The sequence below is a fragment of the Brienomyrus brachyistius genome, chromosome 6 (genome assembly GCF_023856365.1).
Source record: "Brienomyrus brachyistius isolate T26 chromosome 6, BBRACH_0.4, whole genome shotgun sequence".
Lineage (NCBI taxonomy): Eukaryota > Metazoa > Chordata > Actinopteri > Osteoglossiformes > Mormyridae > Brienomyrus > Brienomyrus brachyistius.
Window position 1 is genome coordinate 3,499,072 of NC_064538.1, and position 25,016 is coordinate 3,524,087.

A 25,016-nucleotide genomic window follows, 5' to 3' on the forward strand; every position below is an offset into this window, starting at 1 on the left:
CATTAGCATTCGAACCCTCAAAAACTAGCAAGAGCCTCTTCATTTCTCCAAAAAGTTACTGATATCTGGTTGGGTGGCGAGATGAACGCCGCTTCACTTCCCAAACCTCTCCTTCGGGGCATCTCAGCCTCATCTACCAGCTCACTTAATTAATTAATTGAATTAGTTAAATCAGTGAGATTGATTAGCTATGAGGTGCGCTAGTGGTCGCCTCAAAGAATTGGTTCCTGCAAATACGTGGGTGATTTTAGCAGCTGTTTGGAAATGGCTGACATGTTTTGACAGGCATGATAGGATCGTTTTACACTAACATAAAGATCATTTAAGCATCATTTTCCTTGGCAGCTGTGGACTTGCACAGTGTGGTATTTTTTTTCACTGTTTTGCACAAAATGTTGCTAATAGGATTCTGCTTCATGTAACTTTATGAAAGATATTTATCTCAAACTCAATTATTCTTCATTTGTAGTTGTCATACTAATATATCTTTTCTGTGCTAATAGTCAATTATGGCAGCTGTTTTTTACACATAATTGTATCATAATAATCATAATCGGTTTCATTCACTGATGTATGCAGCTGGCAGCATAAACCTCTTCTCATTTAGGATGACAACGTCATTATGTAATGAGGATCTTACAGGGATGTAAGAGACAGTGTATTCCACAGCCTTGGGGTTAACGATCATCAGGCTCTGACTCAAGATATGAGGCAACAGCAGATCTGGGAATTAGGCAATGCTTGAAAATGCAATACAGTAATTTTATGCTATTTGCATGCTCTGTGATACACATGTTTTGATTTTATAAACTCCTATTTAAAGGTCTTAATTTATATTACATACATTAATTTGGTAGTGATAAAAATGTATACATTTTTAAGCTAAATGCCTTGAAAACATCCAAATTAATAAAAAAATAGTGCCGGCACTTAATCAGCAGGCCAGACAGAGAGCGACAGACATATATACCATCATGCTTTGCCCACAGATTCGACTGAATCGTAGGAACTGAATAGTAGTGATTTAGCAGTGATTTCTCTTTATAACCACAGTTTTCAATCAACCAGCAGCAATAGCTGTTAGACTTTGGAAAATGTGCTGGATACTTTAGATAAAAATGAATTAATGCTCCATGACTGCTGGAGGCTTTGAACACCCAGCTCACACCATCTGCTGCGGCGTAAAACTTCTTCCTGCAGAATGATACAGTACATCAGGCTATATGATCTTCTTTATATATGGAAAATGTTAATTTTACTCTAACTTCAAATTAAACTAATCAGTATTTGAACTGTGTAACTGTGTTGTGCCATATTTCTTATCTTTACACAGTAATTGCTTCACCTTTTTAGCAGTTTTTAAAATGCGTAGCCATGTTTTTCATGCGCATTAACTTGCTCTTGTTCTATATGTATTTTTAAAATAAATTAATAGTGGTTTAATTCAGAAAGAGCACCACATTCCGATGTACGAACTGGATTTTTGCAGAGATTTTATATGCGCACAATAATTTTATTTTTCAAACTGATAGGGCCAGAATCATTGTTTAAATGAATACCGAAGAGTAATACACAGATAAGAGAAGTGACTGCTGCATGAGGAATACAATAAAATATGTTAATAATATGCAGAGGCACTGCAATGTCTATATGGAATTAATTGTGAGTAAGTATCTGTAGTAGTAATTTGAACATTTCCAATAGAGAGACGTTTAAGTGAGCTGGGGAAGAGAGGACTAATTTTCTGAGTGCCAAAACCAGGTCAAGTTAGTCTGCATGGTACCATGGGACACATTCACACTGAATGTAATGATGTACATCATTAGACTGGTATTGCACCTCTGTTCTGGAAACATTCCTCAGTGCTGTAAACACAGCCCTTTGGATCCATAAAGGTCATATTTGTTTTCTGTAGTTTATTATATTTGTTAATGAATTGTTTTCCAGTGTGTGAGGCTCTCAGCTTTACAGTGGCAGGGTGGTGCAGTGCTTGGCACTGTCGCCTCACACCTCTGGGACCTGGGTTTGAGTCTCCCCCATGGCTCCATGGGTGTGGAGTTTGCATGTTCTCCCCGTGTCATTGTGGGGTTTCCTCTGCATGCTCCAGATTCCCCCCACAGTCCAAAAACATGCTGAGGTTAATTGGAGCTACCAAATTGCCTGTAGGTGTGAATGTGCCCTGCAATGGGTTCGTGCCCTTGATGCATCTTGGGTTGTTCCCTGCCTTGCATCCATAGCTTCCAGGATAGGCTCTGGACCATGAATAGCACAAGCGGTTATAGAAAATCAATGGATGTGCATGGATCCCAATCTTAGAGGTATGTTTAGTGAGGCAGTATAGTCTATGAACTGAGTTTTGACATTACTAATTGTATAGTAATACAATTATGTAGTATGAAATGTGAATAGTATGAAATGTGAATGTTTAATTTTTGAAATTAGATACTCCCCCAGCTCTGGCAAACCACAATAACAAATTATATTATTTTCTTTTAAAGCTGAATATTTGAAGATTAAAAAATGACATTATCTATTTGAACTATGTAAGAGAGCTGAAGTTCTGTAATGTGAAATTAATTATGGCCAGTCTGGGGCCCTGCAAATGGGTCTGTCGCCCCGGAGTCATTTAGTGTTTAGTGTAGAGAGGAGGGCTAAGCCTTTACCGGGGAAGATCTGATTTTAATGAGAATGAATGAGATCACACTATTTACACCAATCAGTATACATTTGTCCGGGGCCTAGTGGCTCCCCTGTGTAACAGTAAGCGGAAGACAGAGAGACATGTCCTCCTCTTCCTCTTTCTGTCTATCTCTTGGTGTTTAAATGCCCTGCTGGGCAGTTGCTGTCCTGTTTGTTGTAGGCTGGACATGCGGTGTGACCTTTGGGCTTTACAACATCATAATGGTGGAACACGCAGCTACAAGATGCAGCTTCTCTCTCTCTCTCTCTCTCTCTCTCTCTGTCTCTCTCTCTCTCTCTCTCTCTCTCTCTCTCTCTCTCTCGCTCGCTCGCTCGCTCCTTCCCCCTTCCCTCCCACTGTCTCCTTCCTGATACCAGATTATCTGTCACAATAGGGCAGTTCATGCCTCAGGTGTGGAAATCACTGAACTTGGCCAAGAAAAAGAAATCAAACATTTCACAGGTTCTCTTCCAATTAACCCCACAACCAGGCTCTCGGCACAGGCGTGCTTTCAAGTGGACCGTAGACACCAGGGACATCATTTCTAACATGACCAGGTGGATTTTGCTAAAGTTAAAAAATGGTTTTGATTTAGCCTATAAAGAGAACCAGCAACTATCAGTTCAAATACATGAAATTCATAAGGACTTCAGTGATGAGAGAACTACAGTTGGCCAGGGGTACGATGGGGAATGTGCTTGGCCTTAAGCGATCGTGATGGTCAGGAGATTGAAACCACAGGGAACAGTTAACTTGGCCAACAGGATTCATTAACATTCATTTCCAAACGTTAAAACATCACAAAGCAAGTCTAAAATAATATTGGGTTTTAATGATTTGATGACAATTGTGTACATATAAGAAGATAACGATTTAACAATAAATATTTACTTTTTAAAGTTTTAGGCACCAAAAAGCATGAATTAAGCTCCCATTAATGTGAAACATTACATCATTACAAAGAAACATGAAGAGAAAACAACATTCAAAAGCAATTGAGAATAATTGAGGAGTGTATTAACTGTAATTGCTTCTGGGAGAACTGCAAAGCCCTATGCTAATCAAAACCAGATAAATTAACTATTCAAAATAGAGATATCTTGCCAAATCGTTATATAAATCGTTCTCCTTTCATCAAAAATAATTGATTGTACTCACCAATTACTGAGCAGGAGCTACAGTAGAGATGGAGGCTGGGTCTGCAGAACCTGTGCTCTCAGTGGCATTCTAAGGGACAGATTTAAGCATGAAAATCGTGTGGCCAGCAATTAAGACTTCCTTAATGAGCAATCTGTCTTGGAAGTGACGTTGGTCCCGTTACTAAATACCACAACACAATTAATTTCGCACCTGATATCATGGCTATAAAAAAAAGCATATTTTGAAAATTGTGAAACTGCAAAAACAGGTAAGGTAAAATATTAGTATTGTTTGTATACTTTCAAAGCATATTAGATTAATTTTGTTGCAAAGGTCATTGTTAAATAGTTTTGCAGAAATGCACAAAGAACCAATATACCTGCACTGGCAACAACACAGGCGACAAAAGTCCTCTTTGTTCGGAGGCGAGAAGTGAATTGGGGTTACTGGCCCAATTTCCCAATTATTCAACTTTCAAGAAATTTGTTCATCACGTTGAAGTAGATTGAATCTCTCAGCAAAAAAATTATACTAGAATCTTTCACATGCTTAGCTGACACATTAACAGACAACTTCTACCAGTTTATACTGGATTAAAAACCTTACTGGTTCTAAAACAGGGCCTTTACTGGAATGGCAAATGGCAATGTTTGGGTTATGGGTCGATGTCCTAAAGCTGTATGACCCGCTGCTCTCATTACATGTTTAAATACCTCTCCATTCATCACAAGGCTCAGCGATGCCAAGAACACAGAGCAGGAAAAAGATTCTCCTGAGCCAGCAGGTCCTGAGGCTCCCCCTCCGTCTCACAGAAGAGCTTAAAGTCAGCCTGACTAAATCATACCTAAGAATAGACAAAGTGACAGATGTCATTGTGATGCTTCTGGGCTGTGAATGCACAGCACGTGGATAAATAATGATGAAACGGCACCTCAGAGGGCAAGCAAATCTGGCTCTGCTCCCGCTGCTGTCAGCAGAAGGTGGAGAGAGACAGCTGAACTTCCTCTAAAAATGTACCCAGCGCAGGGAAGGAGAAGGGGCCACTTAGCCAGAATAATCACCTTGTTTTTTTCCCCAGACGTTTCAAACAATCAAGCAATGATAGATCAACAGTCCTCTTTATGAGGAAATGTCAGACAAATGAGTGTAAATTACTTCAGAGAACAACACAGTCTAAGGAAGTTAACAAAATAAAGGAGTATCATGTAGATGTACTTACATACATATAGAGGATTCTTATTTTTATTCTTTACAGATTATAATCTTAATACAGATTATAACGTTTGTCCTATATTACAGTATCAAATTAGGTCTTGAATCTATGTCCATTATCAAAGGTGCAATTCTGTACAAGTTGATTCTGTTTGACATATTATCTCGCCATGCCGACGAAACGGGTTAAACTTCCCCGAATGGATCCAATTTAGGAGAGAGAAACAGTGTCCTAAAGTGACCCGCCTCAGGAGTCTTTGAAACACCTGGGAGGGGCTATGGGGTCTTTTATCGTCTGCTTGTCTGACTCACTTCCTGTGAGCAATGTTCAGGCTCCCAGACATGCCTCCTCGCCACTCCAGCATAGCGCGATGTTAATTCGCTGGGCATGGATCTCGCGTGAGACCAAAACCGCAAAGGAACAGGCTGCCGTTGGAATGTACCATTCTGTGTCAAGTCTCGAAGAATGAATGGTGAGGCCGTGTGATAAACCACCTGAGAAAGGTTGGCATTTCTCAGAGAATGCCAGGAAGTGCCCTCATCACGTTAAGCCCATCACCTGGACATTTAGGAACAGAAGGGGGTCCAGGCCGGGTCACTAATTAGCTAGGCTTGCTGTGTCCATCACCTGCACTATTTAAAGAGTAACTGCAGAATGGATGACTGGCCCCACCCACTTTGCCTAAAAAGAAGAAGTAGGAAATGCTGCAGGTAAACAACTCTGCACGGCCTGCCTCGGCTCCGAGCTGCTGTACTTCATCCCCTCAGAATGCGTTGGGGGGGGGGGGGGGGTCCACAGTCCCATGATCGATGCAGAGGCAGGACTGAGAGAGAGTAGGAGAGAGGAGAAGCTGGAAGCAGGGAGGTGAGATGCTAAAGGGAATCAGATGAGCTGTCCCATAAGCTCACAGCAGAAATCTTCCCCCCTCCCCCAGAGCGAGGGTGACGTTCATCTGAAAGACTGGGGCGATGCTCACCTGCACATTTTAATACCCCCCCACACCTCCATTCAGCAGAACCTGGCAGCTAATCAGGTGCTGAGCAGTAAGGCTGTAGTGGCAACAGCAGGAGCAGCTCAGGACGTCAGAGCTGCACATGCATCTCACACGCACCCACATGCAAAACACCCCCCCCATCCTGCCATCGGGATTCTCCCTCTCTCTCTCTCCTTCTCCCTCTCTCTCTCCCTCTCTCGCTGAGATCACGACTCCGCACGCCTTTCTCCTGCAGCTGGAGCGCTCTCTCTTCGCATCGTCCGCCTGCTCTCTCGCGGGGTCCACAGGGAAGAGCTGACGCCGAGGCTAGCAGTGCCACCTGCGCAGGGTAACCCGGGGCGACCGCGGACGACAGCACACCGGCGACCTCCATCGGGAGGGGAGCAGAGAGCCCTCGGCACCTGAAAGAAGGGGATCAGTCTGCTCAGCCAGCCGCGACGTGGGACCGTTGACCTTCGCCGCCCCCTGTGCTGCGTGTAGGGGGCGGGAACACCCCCTCCGTACCGACCGGCCATGGAGGAGACCCTCACCTGCAGCAACACAACCTTCACGCAGGTTTTTGGCAATCAGGGGCAGCTCATGCAAGCCAGTGAGTACCCAGCAGCCTCTGTCTCTCTCTCGCTCATACACACACCCCTGGTCCCAGCTGTGGACCCTTTACCTCCCCTATCCCCCCCCCCGCCACCCAAGCATGTGCTTTTATGTAACATGTCGGCAAGTCTCTCACCTCGGCTTCTCGTTTTCCTGCACGGCGCCATTATTGTAAGTTTTGAGACGTTTAGGGACTCTGGGCTCTGGACAGGGACAGCCTGTGGACAACGAAGTGTCACCTTCGCAGAGCTTGGGAGTAAAAGCACTAAAACAGAGCCCTGGTGTTTTGGAGCCTGGTGGCCAAAACGTGGGGTTGGGTTTGTCGAAATGAAGGGCTGCAGAGCTGCTGTGACGGGGAGCCGCTTTCCGCAGTTCTGTGCGGTTAGATGTCAGTCTTTCGCTCTCGCTACATAACTAGGGTTCTGTACCAACCTGATCTCATGACAGCGCCTAAGAGGTTTTCCAACGTGTGGGGTGAAAATGTGCGCTGTTCACGCTCACAACGCCTACGTGTGATGGCTTGTGGTATTGACCCAAGATGTAACACGGGGCAGAAACATCTATGGACGGTTTTGTTCAAAGCTGGTGACACACTGCTCAAAACTCTCATTGCCTCAGTTTACCTAAAGCCTGCCTGTGTAGAACATAAATAATGTGCTGTTTTCCGTATTGGTTGTGTATTTGTATTACACACCTTCCTGTGTTTTGTGTATATTCATGTAGATGCTTAATATCAATTTAAAACTCTTCACATCTCAGTCACTCCAAACCTTCTGGATTAGACCACTAGCGTATTCCTTACTTATTGTGTTTTTGAATTGCATGAAAATGAAGCACTGGAGATGATCAGATAGAGGTTTATGTGGTTTAAATTGTGTAGAGCATCCTTGCCGTTGTAACTCATGTAACACACCTTTCTGCATGACCCTAATAATTTGAGAGTTTAGCCCTGAACAGCAGGCAACGCTGCAGGCACATATACCCCTGTGTACGTGCCAGGGTGCATCAGCTTTCGGCTTGTGCTCTCGGGTAATGCTGTGTGATTGCTGTGTTTGAGGGATTGCACACATATGTTCTCAGCAGCTGACTGATGCATAGTCTGTACTAGGTTGTAGTCTAGGGCTCCGGCAAAATCTGGGGCCCCTCTCCGGGAAAAATGAAATAGTTAAACATATTAAATCTGGTCGATTGATCCCCTAGTGAGATATGTACCTCCGCAACTGAACCTCCAAGCTCAGTGTCAGCAGAATGCCCCCACGGAAGTTAATTCACCCTGTGTGTTATAATAAACCACACACACACACACACGTACTCACCTGGACTGTATGGGTAGTGTGTAGTGATCAAGCTGATGGTAATTATGATGCAGGGTCACTGATCGGTGGTTTGGCAGGGTATGGTGTAACTAAAACATTTTTCGGGACGTGAGTACAGAAGTGTGTGTCTCACGGAGAGGATTTAATGGAGGGCCCAGCTGTCATGCTGCACCAAAATATACTCATTTCACCTTAAATCTGGCCTCACTTCACTGCTCAGCTCCAGAAATATTGAGGTGGAGACATTAATTAGGCAGAAGCTGACACAAAGCAGTTACAGAACACTAAACACCAGAGCAGGGCATGAATCTAATTATTAATTACTAGTTATACAACATTCAGAAAGTGCTTGGAAGCAGTTTAATTGAATTACGTTTGTCTGAATTATTTCCCATCGTGTCTGCGGAGCGAGCAGATGTTGTGAGTAGCGCGAGAGCCAAACTCGGCAGAAGAATGCTGGCCGTCCGCCGACATCTTCCTCTGCTGGCAGGCAGGTGCCACACGGTCGGTCCTAGGTGGCGTAGCATGAAGCCGCCAGCTAATCCAGAGGCTGCATCCCAGTGCTTTCAGAAATGCGTACAGAAATGCGTACAGAAATGCGTACAGACGCAGGTGAGCGACTGAGGTGAATCCAGTGGCAGGTCAGAAAAAAGCACAGTGTCCGGCTCATGCACAGATGCGCCCCTGAGGGGGGGGGGGGGGGGGGGCAGTGTCGCCTTCCAGTGAACAGACAGCCTAAATACACACGCATCACTCACAGGTAGAGCGCAGGGTGACGCATTCCCATCTCAGCACGCAAAACCTGCTCTGACAGTCAGTTCCAACTGTGTCCCTTATATTAGCGAATCATGTGTCACTTCACTTAACTGAAAATGATTTACTTTGAGAATAAATGTATATTACAATTGTTCATTTTTACTACATAAATCATATCAGTGTAAATTATAAATGTTTCTTTTCAGTGCTGGAATTCCTCTCTCCATATAATAAATACTGCTTGTATGTTGTAATGTTTTATTCGCAAGCAAATAAAAGCTTTATGAATATTGTGGCGGATACAAGATTCTTGAGAGCGATGAGTCACAAACTCATTTTCCCATTCAAACGGGGAGCTTTCACTGCTCATAAGATATTCTTACAGCTTAAATATATCCTGACAGTTACAGCGACACCTATAGTAGCTGGGCAGTTACATTAATATACCCCTAGAAGAGAAATTATTTTAAATAGGTCCCAGTCAGGCAACCTGAGGAATCAAATTATTCTTAATAAACGGAATAAGGCCCTTGCTTATGTCCCAGGCAGGTGCGGCTGCATTAATAAACTCCGTTGATGGAGCATTAAAGTTTCATGTAAAGCTATTTAAACCCTGTGATGAAAACCCTCTGGTCCTAATCGAGCTTGTAATGTGGTTTGTGCGGCGGCTCCTGTCTGTGTCACACCAAAGCACCCCTGGTAATTCCGGACCTCCGGCTGCTCGAGTCCTTCCCTTCTCCTCTTGGGATCAGCACGGAATATCATAAATAATATTCTTTGTCTGGATTTGTCTGTCCACCGTTCATGACCAGCCGCGGCAGGCGTCTGGCATGCATGAATGCATCGCTGTGTTATGAAGAACATGCCCTGATTATTAGCATTTAGCATATGGTCGTTTGGGAGGCCGTGTGCCTCTACAGCAGGGGTCTCCAAGTCCGGTCCAGGAGCGCGACTATCCGGTATCCGGTTTTCTGATGAGCCACACCTGTTCCTGGTATTTACCTGACAGCTTGTCAGCAGACAAGTAGGATAGAAAACCTACTGGACAGTATTTGCAGGACCGGAGTCCTGCTCTACAGTGCGTGTTGGGATTTTTCCCCACCTGCATCTGATTCTGGACTACAGGAAACGTTATGAATACATAAGGGCTTTTCAAAGACCTTTTTATGACAAATCTCTAGCGTGAGAGGTGGTGGGAAACCTAGAGCTAAACTGCCACTTCCAGTCTGGCTCAGATTGACATTAGAGTCATATCTAACAGCACGTATGTATCTTTTTATATGAGTCATCCCACAATCGGTCTTTCAGATTGAACCTCGCTCTGTCCCCATGCAATTTGCATATTTTTCCATGTGTAGTGTGATTTTCCTCTGGGTACTTTGGTTCCATTGCAATGCAAAAACATACTGTGAGGCATAATTAGTGACTTCAAACCCCATTGTTACGCAAGGTTGTTATATAGATCTTGAAAACTATTACAAAAAAACTAAAATTACAATGTCCACAGCAATACAATCAAAAAAACTGTAGAAAAAAATTATAACTGCAGCAAAATTAAAACCCTAAAACTCGGAAAGTAGATGAGTGAGGTGGGAGTGATGTTTTTGATTTTGTAGGAAAATGTCAAAGGCAGCACTACCGAACGAGCTAGAATTAACACGGAGAAATGTGAGAGGGCTGTCTTTCCTAAAACTGCCCCAGTGGCTTAAGGTCTGCACAGTGTCCCTGCCACCCAGGGCTTTGTGCTGCATGTTTTCTCAGTGTACAGACTATCCTCAGCTTCCTTTCAGGTTTGAAGATGCCCTCTCTGTCTATTTCCCTACACTAATGCTTAAAGCGGCTGTTTTGTAGTTGCAGTAATGAATACCATTCATTACTGAAAAATATCAAGAAATTGTCTTCATTGTGTTTTAATGTGTTCTGTTGGATTCATTTTTATGTGTCAGCTGGTGATTTATTCGCCATTTACATAAGTGCATTGGGATGCTTATTTTCACACGTCATCTCTCTCTCCTCTGAGACAGACAGACAGTCACATACAGGTGAAAGCAAAGTTTGGGGTCCGGGCACAGGGTCTGGACATTTACCTGGCTGCCCTGGAGCATTTCTGGGGGGGTGGGGGGGGGTTAAAGGCCTTAGTTATGTGTCTTATGGCGCTGTGGCTGCTGATCCAGGGCTGGGGCTCAGACCAGTAGCCTTCTGGTCACAGGCACAGAGGCTTGACCTGCTGCTATTTGAAGTTTCCCCGCATGCTGATTCTCATACAAACATTTCGCAGTAGCATGTCCTGCTGTAATGAATTTCACTAACCATATATGCCCTTGTAATTCAGCTCACTCTTTCGAATACCTACTTTAATCAAGGCTTTTATCAAAGCAATGACAAATAATACTAAATTTAAACTAAAACTAGTCATATCAAAACTATGTACTGGTGTACCTGCTTCATATCCAGTGACTCTGAGTGGGTAATTGCCTATTTGAAAAAAACAGGCATCGCTATCCAGTGAATAGTATTATTTATTGATTTAGAACATGATTAATTGGTAAGACCATAATTCTGTTTTGTCAGAATAGTAGCCGTTGACTAATGCTTGTCCAGACGGCTCATGCTTCGTGAGTCTGCCGTTGCAGTCTTCAGTGGGGTGTTTAGCCTGACTTGGTTCACTCGTCATTATTAACCACGTCTCACGTGTCGGATTCAGGAGACCAAGCCTCCGTGTGGCACCTTAATGCCTTATCAGTGATGTTTACACCATTCGAGCTGCTTCCCTTGTAATCCAGTTGGTGCCAACAGAGCTCAATTGACCGGCTGGTTGCACACCATCATTTGTCATTCTGCGCAGGTTCCCCCCTCCCAATATAAAGGTAATCCCGGTTTATTACTCCTCTCTGTCTTACCAGCAGCACGAGGTGTTAATATTAAGGGAAAGACTGCAATGCACAGGGCCACACGGTACGTGTGCCTGGTATGAACGCGGTCTCTCTCTGGGCATATGCCGAGGACTGAGGAGTGGGGGAAAAAATAGCCAGGCTGCTGAAGCAAGCAAAAAACTAGCTTACATTTTTCATTCTGCCTTCATCTCGAGAGTGCCGCCGGCTGTTCTCTGTAATACTCTCCACTGGTTCTCTCCACTTCAAATCAACATTATGTTGTTTCTCAAGAACAGAAGCCTTATCGGGTTGGCTGGGGTGCTCGGGTCAATCAGGGCTTGTAGTTTCTGCAAGCCCTTTATGGTGGTTATTTGGCTTTGCGCATTAGCTAGGCTTACCCTTCATCAAAAGGATGCCAGAATGCAGTCTGGGTCATTCAGAACCAAATTGTAAAGAGTTTTACAGGGTTGTCAGCCCTCACGCCTCAGGCATGGCACTCACGCATTCAGACCCTCACCTTCACGTAAGAAATCTTATGAAAAATCTATTTGTTCCATTGTGAACCTAAAATTAGCTACATCAGAAGTGTTGGGGTAGTATGCAAACCCTACAGACTATTTACAAGGTAATAAAACTCTAGCATACATGTAAAAACGTGTGTAGTGAAAATCTCACGGCAGCCAGCTGACCAAAGTCGTCAAGCCTCATTTAGAGTGTTGGGTTTTCGAAGATGGTTGAACAACAGTAAAGAATTTATTTTCTCCTTCCCACAAATAAATGAGCAGCCACCCTGATATAACACGTGTGCATTTCCTCCGTTGAATGTAGGCGGTAAAATAGTATTATGAATGGAGAAGCATGCTCCGGCAGTCATGTGTGTGATTTTGAGAACACTGCCACCTACTGGGCTGCCCTATCACTGCAGGTAGTAGGGCGAGATGGACAGAGATGTCAAAAGTAGCAATGCTCAAGATGGTTCTGCTGAAGCATGATTCGGGCTGGTGAGGTGAGTGAGTGAGTCTGGGTTTCCCATTGGGCTGCTGTTCTCTGGCTCGGCCTGTCTCACGTTCCAAAGCCCTCATGGCTCCTTGGAGGCGCAGGATGATTGGTCAATCAATCAACAGCGTGCTGGAACCATTTAGGTATTGCGCATGAGCAACATGCAGTATGTCAGTTCCCAGAGACTTCTGAGAAGATTATTGTGGGCAACAGTGATTAGAGTGGGAAAGATGAAAGGGAATTGATGATGTGAGCAGTATGTCTTCCAGGTCTGAGCAATAAGGAAATGTGAAATAATTCAGCATGACGTGTATGAATTAGGAGTTTGGATGGCATATGAGGCTCTTCTGCACTGCTGCTTTGAGAAGAAGGCCATGAGAGCTGTGAAGGCAGCAGGAAGAGATGACTGCACCCACAAAGTACTTTTTCATTTAGAAGTGACAACAGGCGGGAATGGGGACATCGTATTTATACACTGTGCTATACAGAATGTGCTAAACCGGCACATAATCCCCTCCACTAGCCGCTAACCGCTAAGCTTATCGCCCCTTGCACCAACCAGCCTTCTTTTTAAGATGTCCGTCTGAAGTACCCACCGATAATCAGTTTCTAAGATATTACCCATGGTTGGAAAAACATGACATGGGCCTCCGACCCTTGGGTTGCAAATACAAGCGGGGGAACACAAGCGCTCCAGCCTAAATCTGAGCACGCTTGGTTCGTTAACAATCGCATTCCTCACATATGATTGTATGTCCAGCCTCTTAGCATTAGCATTAGTATGCATTGGTTCTTTGATTGTGGATCCAGGAATGCAGCCCCAGACCCTGCAGTGGGAGGTGTCTTCTGTGGTATTCCTGAATGAAGTCCTACTGAGCTAATCAGCGATCTGCACCACTGCTATAGCAAAGCGATGGTCCTTAACCTCCATAGGTCATTTCACAGCAGGAAGGGCCCCAGGGATGCTCTAGTTCCCGTGGAGGTCTAGAATCGCGTACTTGGGGTGAGGGCTCTTCATTGTGACATCACAGCTTGACTGTCACATCTCAGTAAGGAACAGAAGCGTGCAGATGACACTTGCAGGCAGCTCAGGGAAGACTGCTGTGTGATTACCAAGACAAGATGTTCTGTCCTCAGGATCTCCAGAAGAAACAGTGCAGGAAGGATGTAAACACGTTAAACTCTTTGGGACAGACCTGACAGGACACTGACTTGTGACCAGGAAGGTGCCAGCGAAAGCCCTGGGGAGGCGGCTCTGCTCTGCCCTTGAACAGAGTCCGTAACCTGAATTGCTCCAGTGAAATAAATAGCTGCTATTAACTGTCAGCTGAGGAGCAGTTCAACAAGAAGTCAGATAATAATTGCAGTCTTCTGCTGAAAATCAGAAATGCAGAGTGACACCAGACTTGAATGTCTCCTTTGAAGGTCCCACTTTGTGTGTGTGATTTTTGCATTTTATTCTTGTAAAGATCAGTTTTTTATTTGACATGGAACAAGTCTCCCATTTTAGGTGGGTTTTGGCTTCATTGATAAATTCTGATATTATTGTTTTTTTTTGCTCGGGGTTAAGTGACAGCAGTCTTGGACAATTTCATTTTAGATTTACTGAAATCAATATGTAAACCCATAATGTGTGCGACATTCACCAATAACTCAGTAATATCTGAATTAAGGCCACTGTTGTCTTTGACATTGACACTTATAGACTGTTGCCAAAAGTAACTACAATAAAAAAAATTCTGGTTTCAATGACTGAAAACTGACACTATAGGAAAAGTTTTGCACTGAAAATGGGGTTAGTCTTTATTTATGCAGAATCCATTTCACCTGGCTCTGACCCCAGTGTGTGCTTCACTGTAGGTATCAGTGCTTCTCATCCATGACCAGCAGACCTGCACTGTGCAATGGTTCTGTGTTCAGGGGCGGCATGAAAAGGATTCAGCACTGGCTTCATGCTGCCCTGAACTCATCTAAATGCAGGAGCAGCATGAATGTCAGTAATAAAAGTCGTTTCCATCCTCCTTAATTTCACATTCACATGAAAGTCAGACGAAATGCGAGATGGAATTTCTGCTTGATCCACAGAGACTTCGCGCTAATTCTCTTTTCTGTTCCGGTCAGCGGCCGCTGGTCAGCATTTCAGTGTCAATTGTGTTGCTCTGCTATAAGCTGAAGACTCTAAACCAATGTTTCCCAATCCGGTCCCTAGGGACCCACAGACGGCACTTGTTTTTGTTCCCTCCCAGCTCCCTACCGGGAGCAAAAACGTGGACTGCCTGGCAGGGAGCTCGGGGGGGGAAAAACATTGATTGTCTAGCAGGGAGCTGGGAGGGAGCAAAAACATGGACTCTCTAGCAGGGAGCTGGGAGGGAGCGGATTGTGAAACACTGCTCTATACTGCTTGTGTTACTTCAGTCGGATCTCCAGTTATATCTTCAACTAAACACACATAAAAATCTGCTGCTGCTGCTGTTTTCAGTAAATAAGGAAACGGTAATATGATTATTTCCTCACATCTTTAGTATGTCAAGAAGCTGATATATTCTGGAGAGCATATCTTTTGCCTGCTGATCTGCAGGGGGTGTAATTGCTCAGGAGTGGAGTAACTCTGAGGGAAATGTAAAAAAAAACCCATCTGGAGTTATATACTTTAGGTTTAATGAGGAACTCTTTCAAGTTCAAGTTGAGCTCAAGGTCACAAGATTAATTTGTGGAACAATCCAGATTAAATGCAAAGGTACCACTATGAGGTTTGTCCATTAGGATTACATACGTTTCACTTTGAATTAAGCTGATCTTAAATAATGGCGTTTCTTTTTCCTACTTTACCATTTTTATTTCACGCCGCAGTCTGGGGCTGTGGTTAATCAGCGGAGATGAATCCACACTGTTCAAAAGCTGGAACCAAAATGAAATCCTTCACACACATTCTGCTGTGAGAATCAATCACGTTAGTGAATTAAAGACATCTAAATGAGGTTCTCCCGGCTGGAGATTGGGAAGATGGATGGAAGGAGAGACTTGGCATAAGGCATTACAAAATGAGAGTCCCTAAACAATGAATTTAAAGATTTTTCTTTGAATTCTTAACAGCCGGGATAATAGTGACTAATGAACTGAAACTATGACAAAACATTGTAGCATGAGGTCCCAGAGGGAGCCCTGCTGATATGTATTCATACTTAGTCTTTACATCCAGCAACATATGCAACAGAATAAATTATTGGAATTATAACCTGAAAATATATAAACCAAAATAGTATCACTCATTTATGACGTGAGCCATCATTTTGGTATTTAAAAATAATCAGTTTAAGAAATGGGAATACATTTAGCATGTGCTTATTTTTAGATGTTTGTCCATCCATCCATCCATCCATCCATCCATCCATCCATCCATCCATCCATCCATCCATCCATCCATCCATCCATCCATCCATCCATCCATCCATCCATCCACTTTCAAAGACCCAGAGTGTAAATCCCAGGACAGCAGCAAGGCAAGGTGCCGCTTCAACATGACCTCTTCAGTCCTGGTTCCTTACAAGTATTTACACAGTCTCTTGGTTATGAAGGTAGGAAAAGTAAAGCGGTAAGTGTTAGGGTGGGGCAGGGTGTTAAACAGGCATGTGCATGGGTGGGGTTGGAGTTCGGGGTGGCACCTGCCCCTCTGCCCAAATGATTGAAAGTGCCCCCGTTTTCAGGTTCTAAGTGCTCTTGTCAGTAACTGACAATTACTTAGAAGATACCAAATGGAACCGTCATCCCCCCGGTTGGGAAAATTTACTGAGGGACCCTCCTTTCCTGGTTGGCAAAATCTAAGCCAAGGACACTGTTTGAGCACCTGCTTGCCCCCCCTCCCCGCCCCCCCATTCTGCATGTGAACACCAGCCCCTCAAAGTCCGTGACAGTCACTGGTGTTATGGCTGATAGCATGTAACAAAAGATGGATAAATTAAGCTGTAAGATTAGTGTCGCCCTCCAAGGCAGGGAAATACTCAATCTGAGGGCCTCTGAGACAATGTGGCTGCTTTATGGTGAGCGAGTGGGGAAACGCTACATTAACATTAACGGTGAGCAACTGTTTGCCGCTGGACGCTAACGTAGAGCTTTCCAGTTCCAGTTGTAATTCTCAGATCAATAGGATCTGACACATCCATCCCTTCCCAGAGCAATCCGCCGCCTCCATTAGCCGAATTCCCTTGACGGTGTGCTGAAAGGTAATTGCACGACTGCTGCATTTTCCCAGCGCACTAACTTACAGTGATGTACTTTCCAGAAACGCTGGCCCAAAAACCGAGAACGGCGTGATAATTGGGAGGTTTCCCTTGGCTCCATGTCCTTCTCTGCACACGCCAGCTCGACATGCTTGTGAACGTTCTATTTTTTATTTTTTTATTAACTGATTCGGGTTTTACAAATTCCTCTGATCAGCTGGAGGCATGACGATGCGGAGCGGTTAAGGCATCAGAGCCGCGACAGGGAGTCTAGGGGCTGGACACTTTATGCGTATTGGCACTGGCTACACCCCCCACAAAGATATGAATACAAATCTCTCTGCAATGTGATTTTTGACATTGTTGGGACATTTTTTTTCAGTCCCCACGAGGGCAAACTCAATTTAATAAAAATATGTGAATGCAATTGAAAAACTAGAAATGCTAAAAGTCCTGTATTTTGCTTGGTTACTTATGGTTAAAGGTTAGGGCTGGATGGGGGTTAAGGTTGAAATTGATGGATTTAGGGTTATGTGCATAGAAAGGAATGGGTGGTCCCCACAAAGACATGAATACAAAATTTGTGTGTGTGTGTCTGTGTGTGTGCGCGTGCATGTGTGTGTGTGTTCTCTTTGTGCTCCAACGTGGTTGTGTGTTGTATAGTGCTTATGTGGTTTGAAGAGGGAGATGGGAGTGTTGCTCTCCTTCTTACTGAATTATTGAACATTGCATCGCCTACATGTTGTATATGAACTAAAACAAACTCACTCATGTTTTTGAAACTACATTTCTGTCATTTTAGGAAATCAGTCCAGGACACCAAACCAAAACAGATGACAGGCAAATTGCTTACCTAAAAAGTTTGGTCTTTTTTCTTTAAAATTTGTCCCCGGAATAATAGTAAACAAGCACATACACATAAGTACACACACAGAAAGACACAGGCGGAGGCATATTCTGCTTGAGTATTGCTGACATAAGTGCTTTTTGAAGCGGTGGGAAAATATAGTTTTGCTAAATAAACAGAGCACAATCCTGAACTGTCTGAGAGGGCAACGAGAGTTTATGGGCGGGGGGGGGGGGGGGGGGGGTGGTTGGTGGTGCGTATATACTATATGTGTATTATATAACTTTAATCTCCTTCTTTTAAAGAATGCATGTCTATGATTAAAAGTCTTATAAACCCTTTGGAAAAAATCTGAGGCAGATTATAGAATAATGGTGCTAGTTGCTACTCTGTAGGAGTGTCACATATAAGACAGTGTCAATTATCCGACTAAACTTTTCCAAACATCCATTCAGAAAGGATTCCTGTTTGTGTTTTTTGTGAGCGAGTGAACTGTCAGTACTCAGTGGAGCTTCCAAAATGGTTTACGTAGATAATAGGTTTATACCTGACCTGGAGCATTTCCGAAACCATCCTCAAAAGTACAAAAAAGCCGTCATAGATCAGGAAAAGAGCAGAGAAGTTAAAGCATATGTTTTAGTCCCTGACCACCTGCTAGCCTTTAAGGATCCCAGCACCAAGAGTGGTTCTTTGGCTGAACGTGTCAAAATCTCAATGAGCTGTCAGTGTTCTGTGTCTGAATCAAACACCTCTGATATAAATAGCTAGTTAGAAACCCTGGGTTTCTAAAAGCAGTAAAATGGAAGGGATTTAATTCGGGGTACAAATAATTTCAGCTTCATGCTTTATCAGGGTTCTTACTTCTCCTTCTCTCCCACTGAGAAGCACTCTGACTTATGCTCTTTCATAGCACTCAGAATCCAGGGACATGCCTCAAATACGGTGGCAAAAAGTACAGGATTTAAAGGCTGTGTCAGCTAGATATGAGGCTGACTGAGCACTTAGGCCTCAAAGTACGAATTTATTCAGAAAATGCAGTCTGGTGAGTACATTTCCATTATGAAAAATCCATTCTGGTAATGAATATTCGAAAACTCATCTACGAAGCTGACATCATTTCAGAGAGATGCAGTTAAGCGAGTTACTTTGCTCAAACCTACAGTGTTATTGTGAAGCATGGAACCTATTAATTACATCCCTATATATACCATATATATATGAGTCCTGCTTTCTCTGATTTTCCGCGTTTCTCAGTTGTGTTTCTGGCATATTGTATTTGACGGATCTGAGGAACAACTGAATGACGTCACGTTTGCACGATATCGTGCAGTAATTAATGACACAGACTCACAGCTAGTTAAAACCGAACCTTCAGCAGTATGAAATCATAAGCTGCTGTAGGTGTCAGCCAAGTGAAATATATACAATATGGGCAGATCATGATTAAACTATTTATATATTATAAATACAATTTCCAATATATAATTAGTGTGTAAATATATATACAGTAAAATATAAGGAAGACAGCTGACTCTGTGCTGTCCGTCAAAAAGTAATTAATACCCACTGCATATCTTATTCTGAATGGCGCAGGATATTCCTTGTTTTTAACTGTCGTTCCTGATGACCTTCCATGTGACATTAACAGTTTTCCCGGAAAGTATAAACATCAGCATATTTATGAGCTGTGCTGCAGTCAGGGTGTCAGATATATGAGATGGGAATTAAAGAGCTCCTGGCACTGGGGGAATGAATCAGGGACCAGTGTCATCACTCTGCTGGGATTTACTGCTTCATCAGAAGCACACATTTCACAGTACGAGCTCCTTCAGTTTAGCTGCAGCCGGCATTTCCATACAAACCCTGCATATATTTAGACAATAATAAAATTTTAGCGTGTTTTTGATCTGCGATGCGTTGGCACCCCATTCAGGGTTATTTCCTGCCTTGTGTCTGTAGCCTCCAGGACAGGCCCTGGACCGCAGTGACCCTGATAAGGACAAGCGGCTACGAACAATGGATGGATGGATGATTTATGATGATTTATACTTTATTGATCCCAGGGTGAAATTATTCTCCAAACAGCAGCGAGGTACCTAAAGTGCACAAATGCAAACATATAGTGCAAAACAAACTGCAAAGACAGCACAGATTGAAATGCATTTGAAGTGCATTTAATGGACTATTTTATACATTTAATAGATAGAAATGCTAGCATAAAAGCCTTTGCATCAAATATGATGAGAACCTTAAATGCACAGCAGCAATAGTCCAATCCAGTGGAAAGCATATCGCTGCAGCAAGAAACCTTGTGTCAAATGGGGGGGGGGGGGCAATGTCGAGTAGGAGGGGCAATGTCAAGTAGGAGGCGCAATGCGGGAGAAGTTTATAACTATTACCATCTGATAACCTAATCCTAACCCCCGTTATAAACCCCTCCCACCCCTCATGATGAACCCCTCTTGCTCGACATTGCCCCTCCCAGCTGACAGCCGTCTCTGGGCTGCAGCAATATACACTTGAATCCAGCAGATCTGTAGTACACAGGATCAACCTGGACATACCTTGTAAAGCTGCTACTGGTCCAAGCCACCGTGAACTTGCATGACCAGTAGTCCAACTCCCTCTTGGTCAGGCTTCAGTCATGCTCCAGCAGGTCTACAACATTGGTCTTGCTTTGTTGACTAATACCTCGAATCAAGTTCCGCACCTTTGTGGTGCGATACATGGTTGCTAAGGGAACGGCACCACCATCCTAACATCTCCCTATCTGACCATTCTCTTCTTAAGAGTCACTATGGTCACCACGGTCATGTCAGGATGTCTGACTATTCCAGGTATCAAAGGCCAGATATCAAAATGTTTTTCTCCTTGGTTCTTGTGCATTGAGGCACCCTTTCCCTGAACTAGAAAAAGGGCTTGTAATGTCCCTCTTTTCAAGAAAAGACATGAAATTCACCTGTGATTATGTTCTTTGTTCATTCAACAAATAGCGGGTTTCATGGTTCTTTGCTCTTGTGCAATTCTCTCATGATTCCCAGGCCATCTCGCTTATTTTATACCACGTAACTCCCGGTCACATCCAGTATGCAGAGTCCCTCACAGCCCTCGAGAAATGACGTAAGACCAAGCCAGAAGGAAAGAAAGCGGAAAAGAGATCTCAAAACTGTTATCTCTCCTAGACAGCTATGACATCAGTGTCTTTTACAGGCAGATTCAGAAGACGCATCTGGGGGCTTGACGCAGTGCAAGACCTCACTGCGCATGTGGGCAGTGTATCACTTAAGAGTATGGCCTGCTGTAGTGCTCTGTGGTTACAGGCCTGTCAGTAGAGCATGACAACAACTTGCATTAAACTGTTGCTTAAAGATATTTCATCTATCAACAGTATGCTCATGAAAGTGAGTTTATGGGAAGAGGTCACGTTAAAAGTGTTTAAAAGTGTCTAATGTAGTTTACTGAGAACTACAGTGACGTACGAAATTGCTCCAGTACAATAGACTTTCTTTGTACAAACTTCTACGTTTGCTTTAATAAAGGTTTCAGTTAAGCAAATTAAATGTTAAACAGTGATGACTGGGGCACCGCACCCCTCAAAGTATCTAGAGAATAAAGTATGCTTAAACATGTTAAACATAAATTAATTAGATAATGGAAAATAATTATGAAATATAATTTGTTGACTTGTGCAATGTGCCTGTTAGTCTTTCAGCATTCATTAAAAATTGATTCCAAATTGTATTTGGTCCATTTCTGTGCGAATACATATACTGCCAGTATTGCCATGTCTCACAAACACGCAACCTCACCCCCGAAGAAGGTGTGCGAAATGGGGGGGGGGCAATCAGGCCCAAAAATAAGCGCAATATACAGAGCCACATAAGCAGAGCTTGTCCTGTGTTTACCATACTGTGTGTGGTTCTAAAGTTTTAATTTATCATTTTCTTTTGTTAGTGTAACAATATATAACTCCTTAAGGCTTGCCATAAACTCAGTTTGATTCTTTGTAGCACATTTTACACAAATTATTGGACACTGAACTCATAATTATCTCAAACACAAAGAAAATATCTGAGAGAGAGAGAGAGAGAGACTAAATTATTTGACATATCTGCATGCAAAGAACTGGTAATTAACCTTTAGCAACCCATTCCATATCAAATTCAGGCATAATTTAAATGAAGCGATGTAAAATAATGTAAATTCTTTAATCAAGTGAGTTAGCCAACATGCCTGAAACTAGCCAACAAGGAAACTAGTGAATTTATGTGTGAATCAGGAGAAGAATGTGGCGATTCAGCAACAGTAAGAAACCTGAAAAGTACAGCTTGTTTTGGAAAACAGCAGCAGTTTTCATCATGGGGACCCTCTCCTCCTCCCCCCCCCCCCAACAAATGCTTTGGAAAAACCAAAATACCATTAAAATATCATATACCATGTTATAATGTATGGACAGTAGGACGGTATGAAAAATTAAATAAGATTGCAATTAAGATTGTGTTAAATGTCAGTCCATTGATCAATGATGGGCTGGGACTGTAGGATAATTATCATTAATATTTGAATTTCTTCAAATGATAAATCTGCTTATAAAAATTAGGATTAGAGAAAAAGCCCAAGAATCACAACCTCAAAATGCAACCCGCAGCTCAATGAAATTATAAGCAACTTGAGGGGAAATAAAGTCCAAGGTGGCTTATAATAAGCGGCACTTAGCCGGGCTGCTCTCCGCAGCTCGGCAGGCAGCTCACCTTGGCCGCTCTCCAATTAGGTTTTTTTTATTCCTGGGGTTAATACAAAATTGCATATCAGAATTCATTTTTACTTAACTAGCCTAGTTGAGTTCCACCCCTGACTAGTTATGGCAAATGGAAATACACGTATATTCCTACATATTCCTTATTCACAAGTCAAAAGCGGTTTAATATTCTTCTAACATCATAACTGTTCTCAGGGAAGAAAAAACATTAAGATATAATCCCACATACCCTCAGAAATTTGACACCGGTGACCTACTTTGTATGTGAACGAGTATGAAAAAGCGTTTTGTGATAATCGATCCTCTGCTGTAACTGAATGCTGAATATTTCACGGACATCGCTGATTTAAAACCACGCGTCATTTTCTTAGCCATCCAGGTCTGAGCTGCAGGGTAATGGACAGTCTGTAAAATGTAGATTATTGGGAGAATTATTTATCGAGCGGAAGACTGAAATGTTAAAATCATGAAATGCAGACTATATAGTCAGAAATATATGATGTTTTGAAAAGTTGCTAGTTGCCCCCCCCCCATCCTGTCTTGTGCCTGTAGCTTCTGGGATGGGCTCCGGACCCCTGTGACCCTGAATAGAACAAGCAGTTACAGAAGATGGATGGATGGATGGATGGATGGCATGAACTAGACACCAAGCTGACCACTTATCTGCATGATAAACATGAGAAAAGATCTGTGTTATATAACAGGAAATGACAGCCGGCAAATTCACTGGTGTCAGGTCTCACGTTGTAGCCCTGAGACTCACGGTATCTCATGGCCATGAGGTCACACAAAAATGTGTATCGGTCATCGGTATCGTACTGTAATGTACAATAAAACCCAACCTTTTTTGATTGCTCACTGTTTTCTCCAAATTGTACAAGTTTATTTTAATCGCCCATCTCACCGGTTTTATTGCAGCTGGGTTGATATGAAGTTTATTATAATTATTAAGTATATATACAGTGAAAATATATACACACTCAAAATACCAGAAATAACTGACCTGAGTGTATGAACTGCTTCATACAACAATGTGCAAAGGGGCATTTTGTATTTGGTCACTGGTCACTGTGCAGGACTTGTGTCTGTCATTCCCAAGCTGAGCTGATGCTGTATCGGCCACAAAAGGAAGCCCTACATCATACTAATGAATTACTGTGGTCTAAAACCAAGGGTTCCAGTTTGGTTGGCCAACTCTTGTACTGCATGTGCAGTTTCAGGGGGCCCATCAGTAAAATATTCCACCCATTGTGAGTAAAGGATCCTTCTTTCTGTCAATAGAATTTACCAGTGGGACCCCCCATGCTCCCCCTCAATAAAAGAAATGTTGGTGCCTTTCTCTCTTGTAAGGTGCATTCTGGGCTTTTACTCTGGCCTGTCACGTTTTGGGTAGCAGCCACCATCTGTATTTTCAGCCTGTGATTCTGCATTAGGGGCGGTGCAGTGGTTAGGGTGAGGGGGAGACATGGTGGTGCAGTGGTTAGCACTGTTGCCTCACACCTCTGGGACCCGGGTTCGAGTCTCCGCCTGGGTCACATGTGTGTGGAGTTTGCATGTTCTCCCCATGTCGTCGTGGGGTTTCCTCCGGGTACTCCGGTTTCCCCCTACAGTACAAAAACATGCTGAGGCTAATTGGAGTTGCTAAATTGCCCGTAGGTGTGTGTGTGTGTGTGTGTGTGTGTGTGTGTGTGTGTGTGTGTGTGAGTGAGTGAATGGTGTGTGAGTGTGCCCTGCCGATGGGCCGGCCTCCTATCCTGGGTGGTTCCCTGCCTCGTGCCCATTGCTTCCAGGATAGGCTCCAGACCCCCCACAACCCAGTAGGATAAGCAGTTTGGAAAATGGATGGATGGATGGATGGATTCTGCATTATCATTCATCACCCTGTTGGTGCTTTTTTCAGCTCGGAAATTTGGACATTATCCAGCGTTACAGGCACACTGTGATTCCACCTCCGGTTTTTGCTTTTTCGCTTTGTTCAAGATCATTTCCCAAAAAGCAGTAACCCAGTCCAGCGTCACTGTTTCTATAAATATATGTCTTGTCCGTTGACTGTGGCCTTTTGCAGCCACCGTCAGTGGAAATCATACACCCTGTTTTTACCAGACACACTTCTGGGACATGTGACTGCATTCCTGAAATCAGCTTTCAGCAGATGTTACTAAAATCCCTTTACACCTTCTTACCTGCCTCTTGGAAGCCTTGATGTAAAAAGACACGACAGATTCTAAGTAAATATTTAATATGCTTCTGGCTGGCCTGTCATTTCCAGATATTTGAATTAAGGAGAAATGTTTATTGCCTGCATGTCAATGAGCTCCACTTTGAAATGGTTCACACTGACATTCTTGTAGTTTATTAAAATTGTGGCCCAAAGGAGTGGACCAATAACACTGAGGGGGGCGGTTGGGGGTGCACATTATCAAAGGCACCCAATTAATGCCTTTGTTACATTTTCACATTTAATTTATATAGCAGTCACTTTGATGTAAAGATGAGGACGGTAAGGTGTAAGCACGCATCTAGCCTTGCCCCCAGGGCCCAAAGATGACTATTCTCTCAGCCACCAGATCCAATCCCTGACCTTTTGGACATGAGCACAAGTCGCTAACCCAATGGGCTATTCACGACCCC

At 43.3% G+C, this 25,016-nt stretch overlaps 1 protein-coding gene across 1 annotated transcript in view; it reads left to right on the forward strand.

The window, feature by feature from the left end:
- Positions 1-2,250: 2,250 nt before the first annotated feature.
- Positions 2,251-25,016, forward strand: part of kazna (kazrin, periplakin interacting protein a) — a 192,746-nt gene continuing 169,980 nt past the window's right edge. Inside the window, exons 1-2 of the mRNA XM_049017120.1 lie at positions 2,251-2,318; positions 6,263-6,616. Of these exons, the coding sequence (XP_048873077.1) occupies positions 6,541-6,616 (76 nt within the window). The 5' untranslated portion in view covers positions 2,251-2,318; positions 6,263-6,540. The remainder of the gene's footprint in view (positions 2,319-6,262; positions 6,617-25,016) is intronic.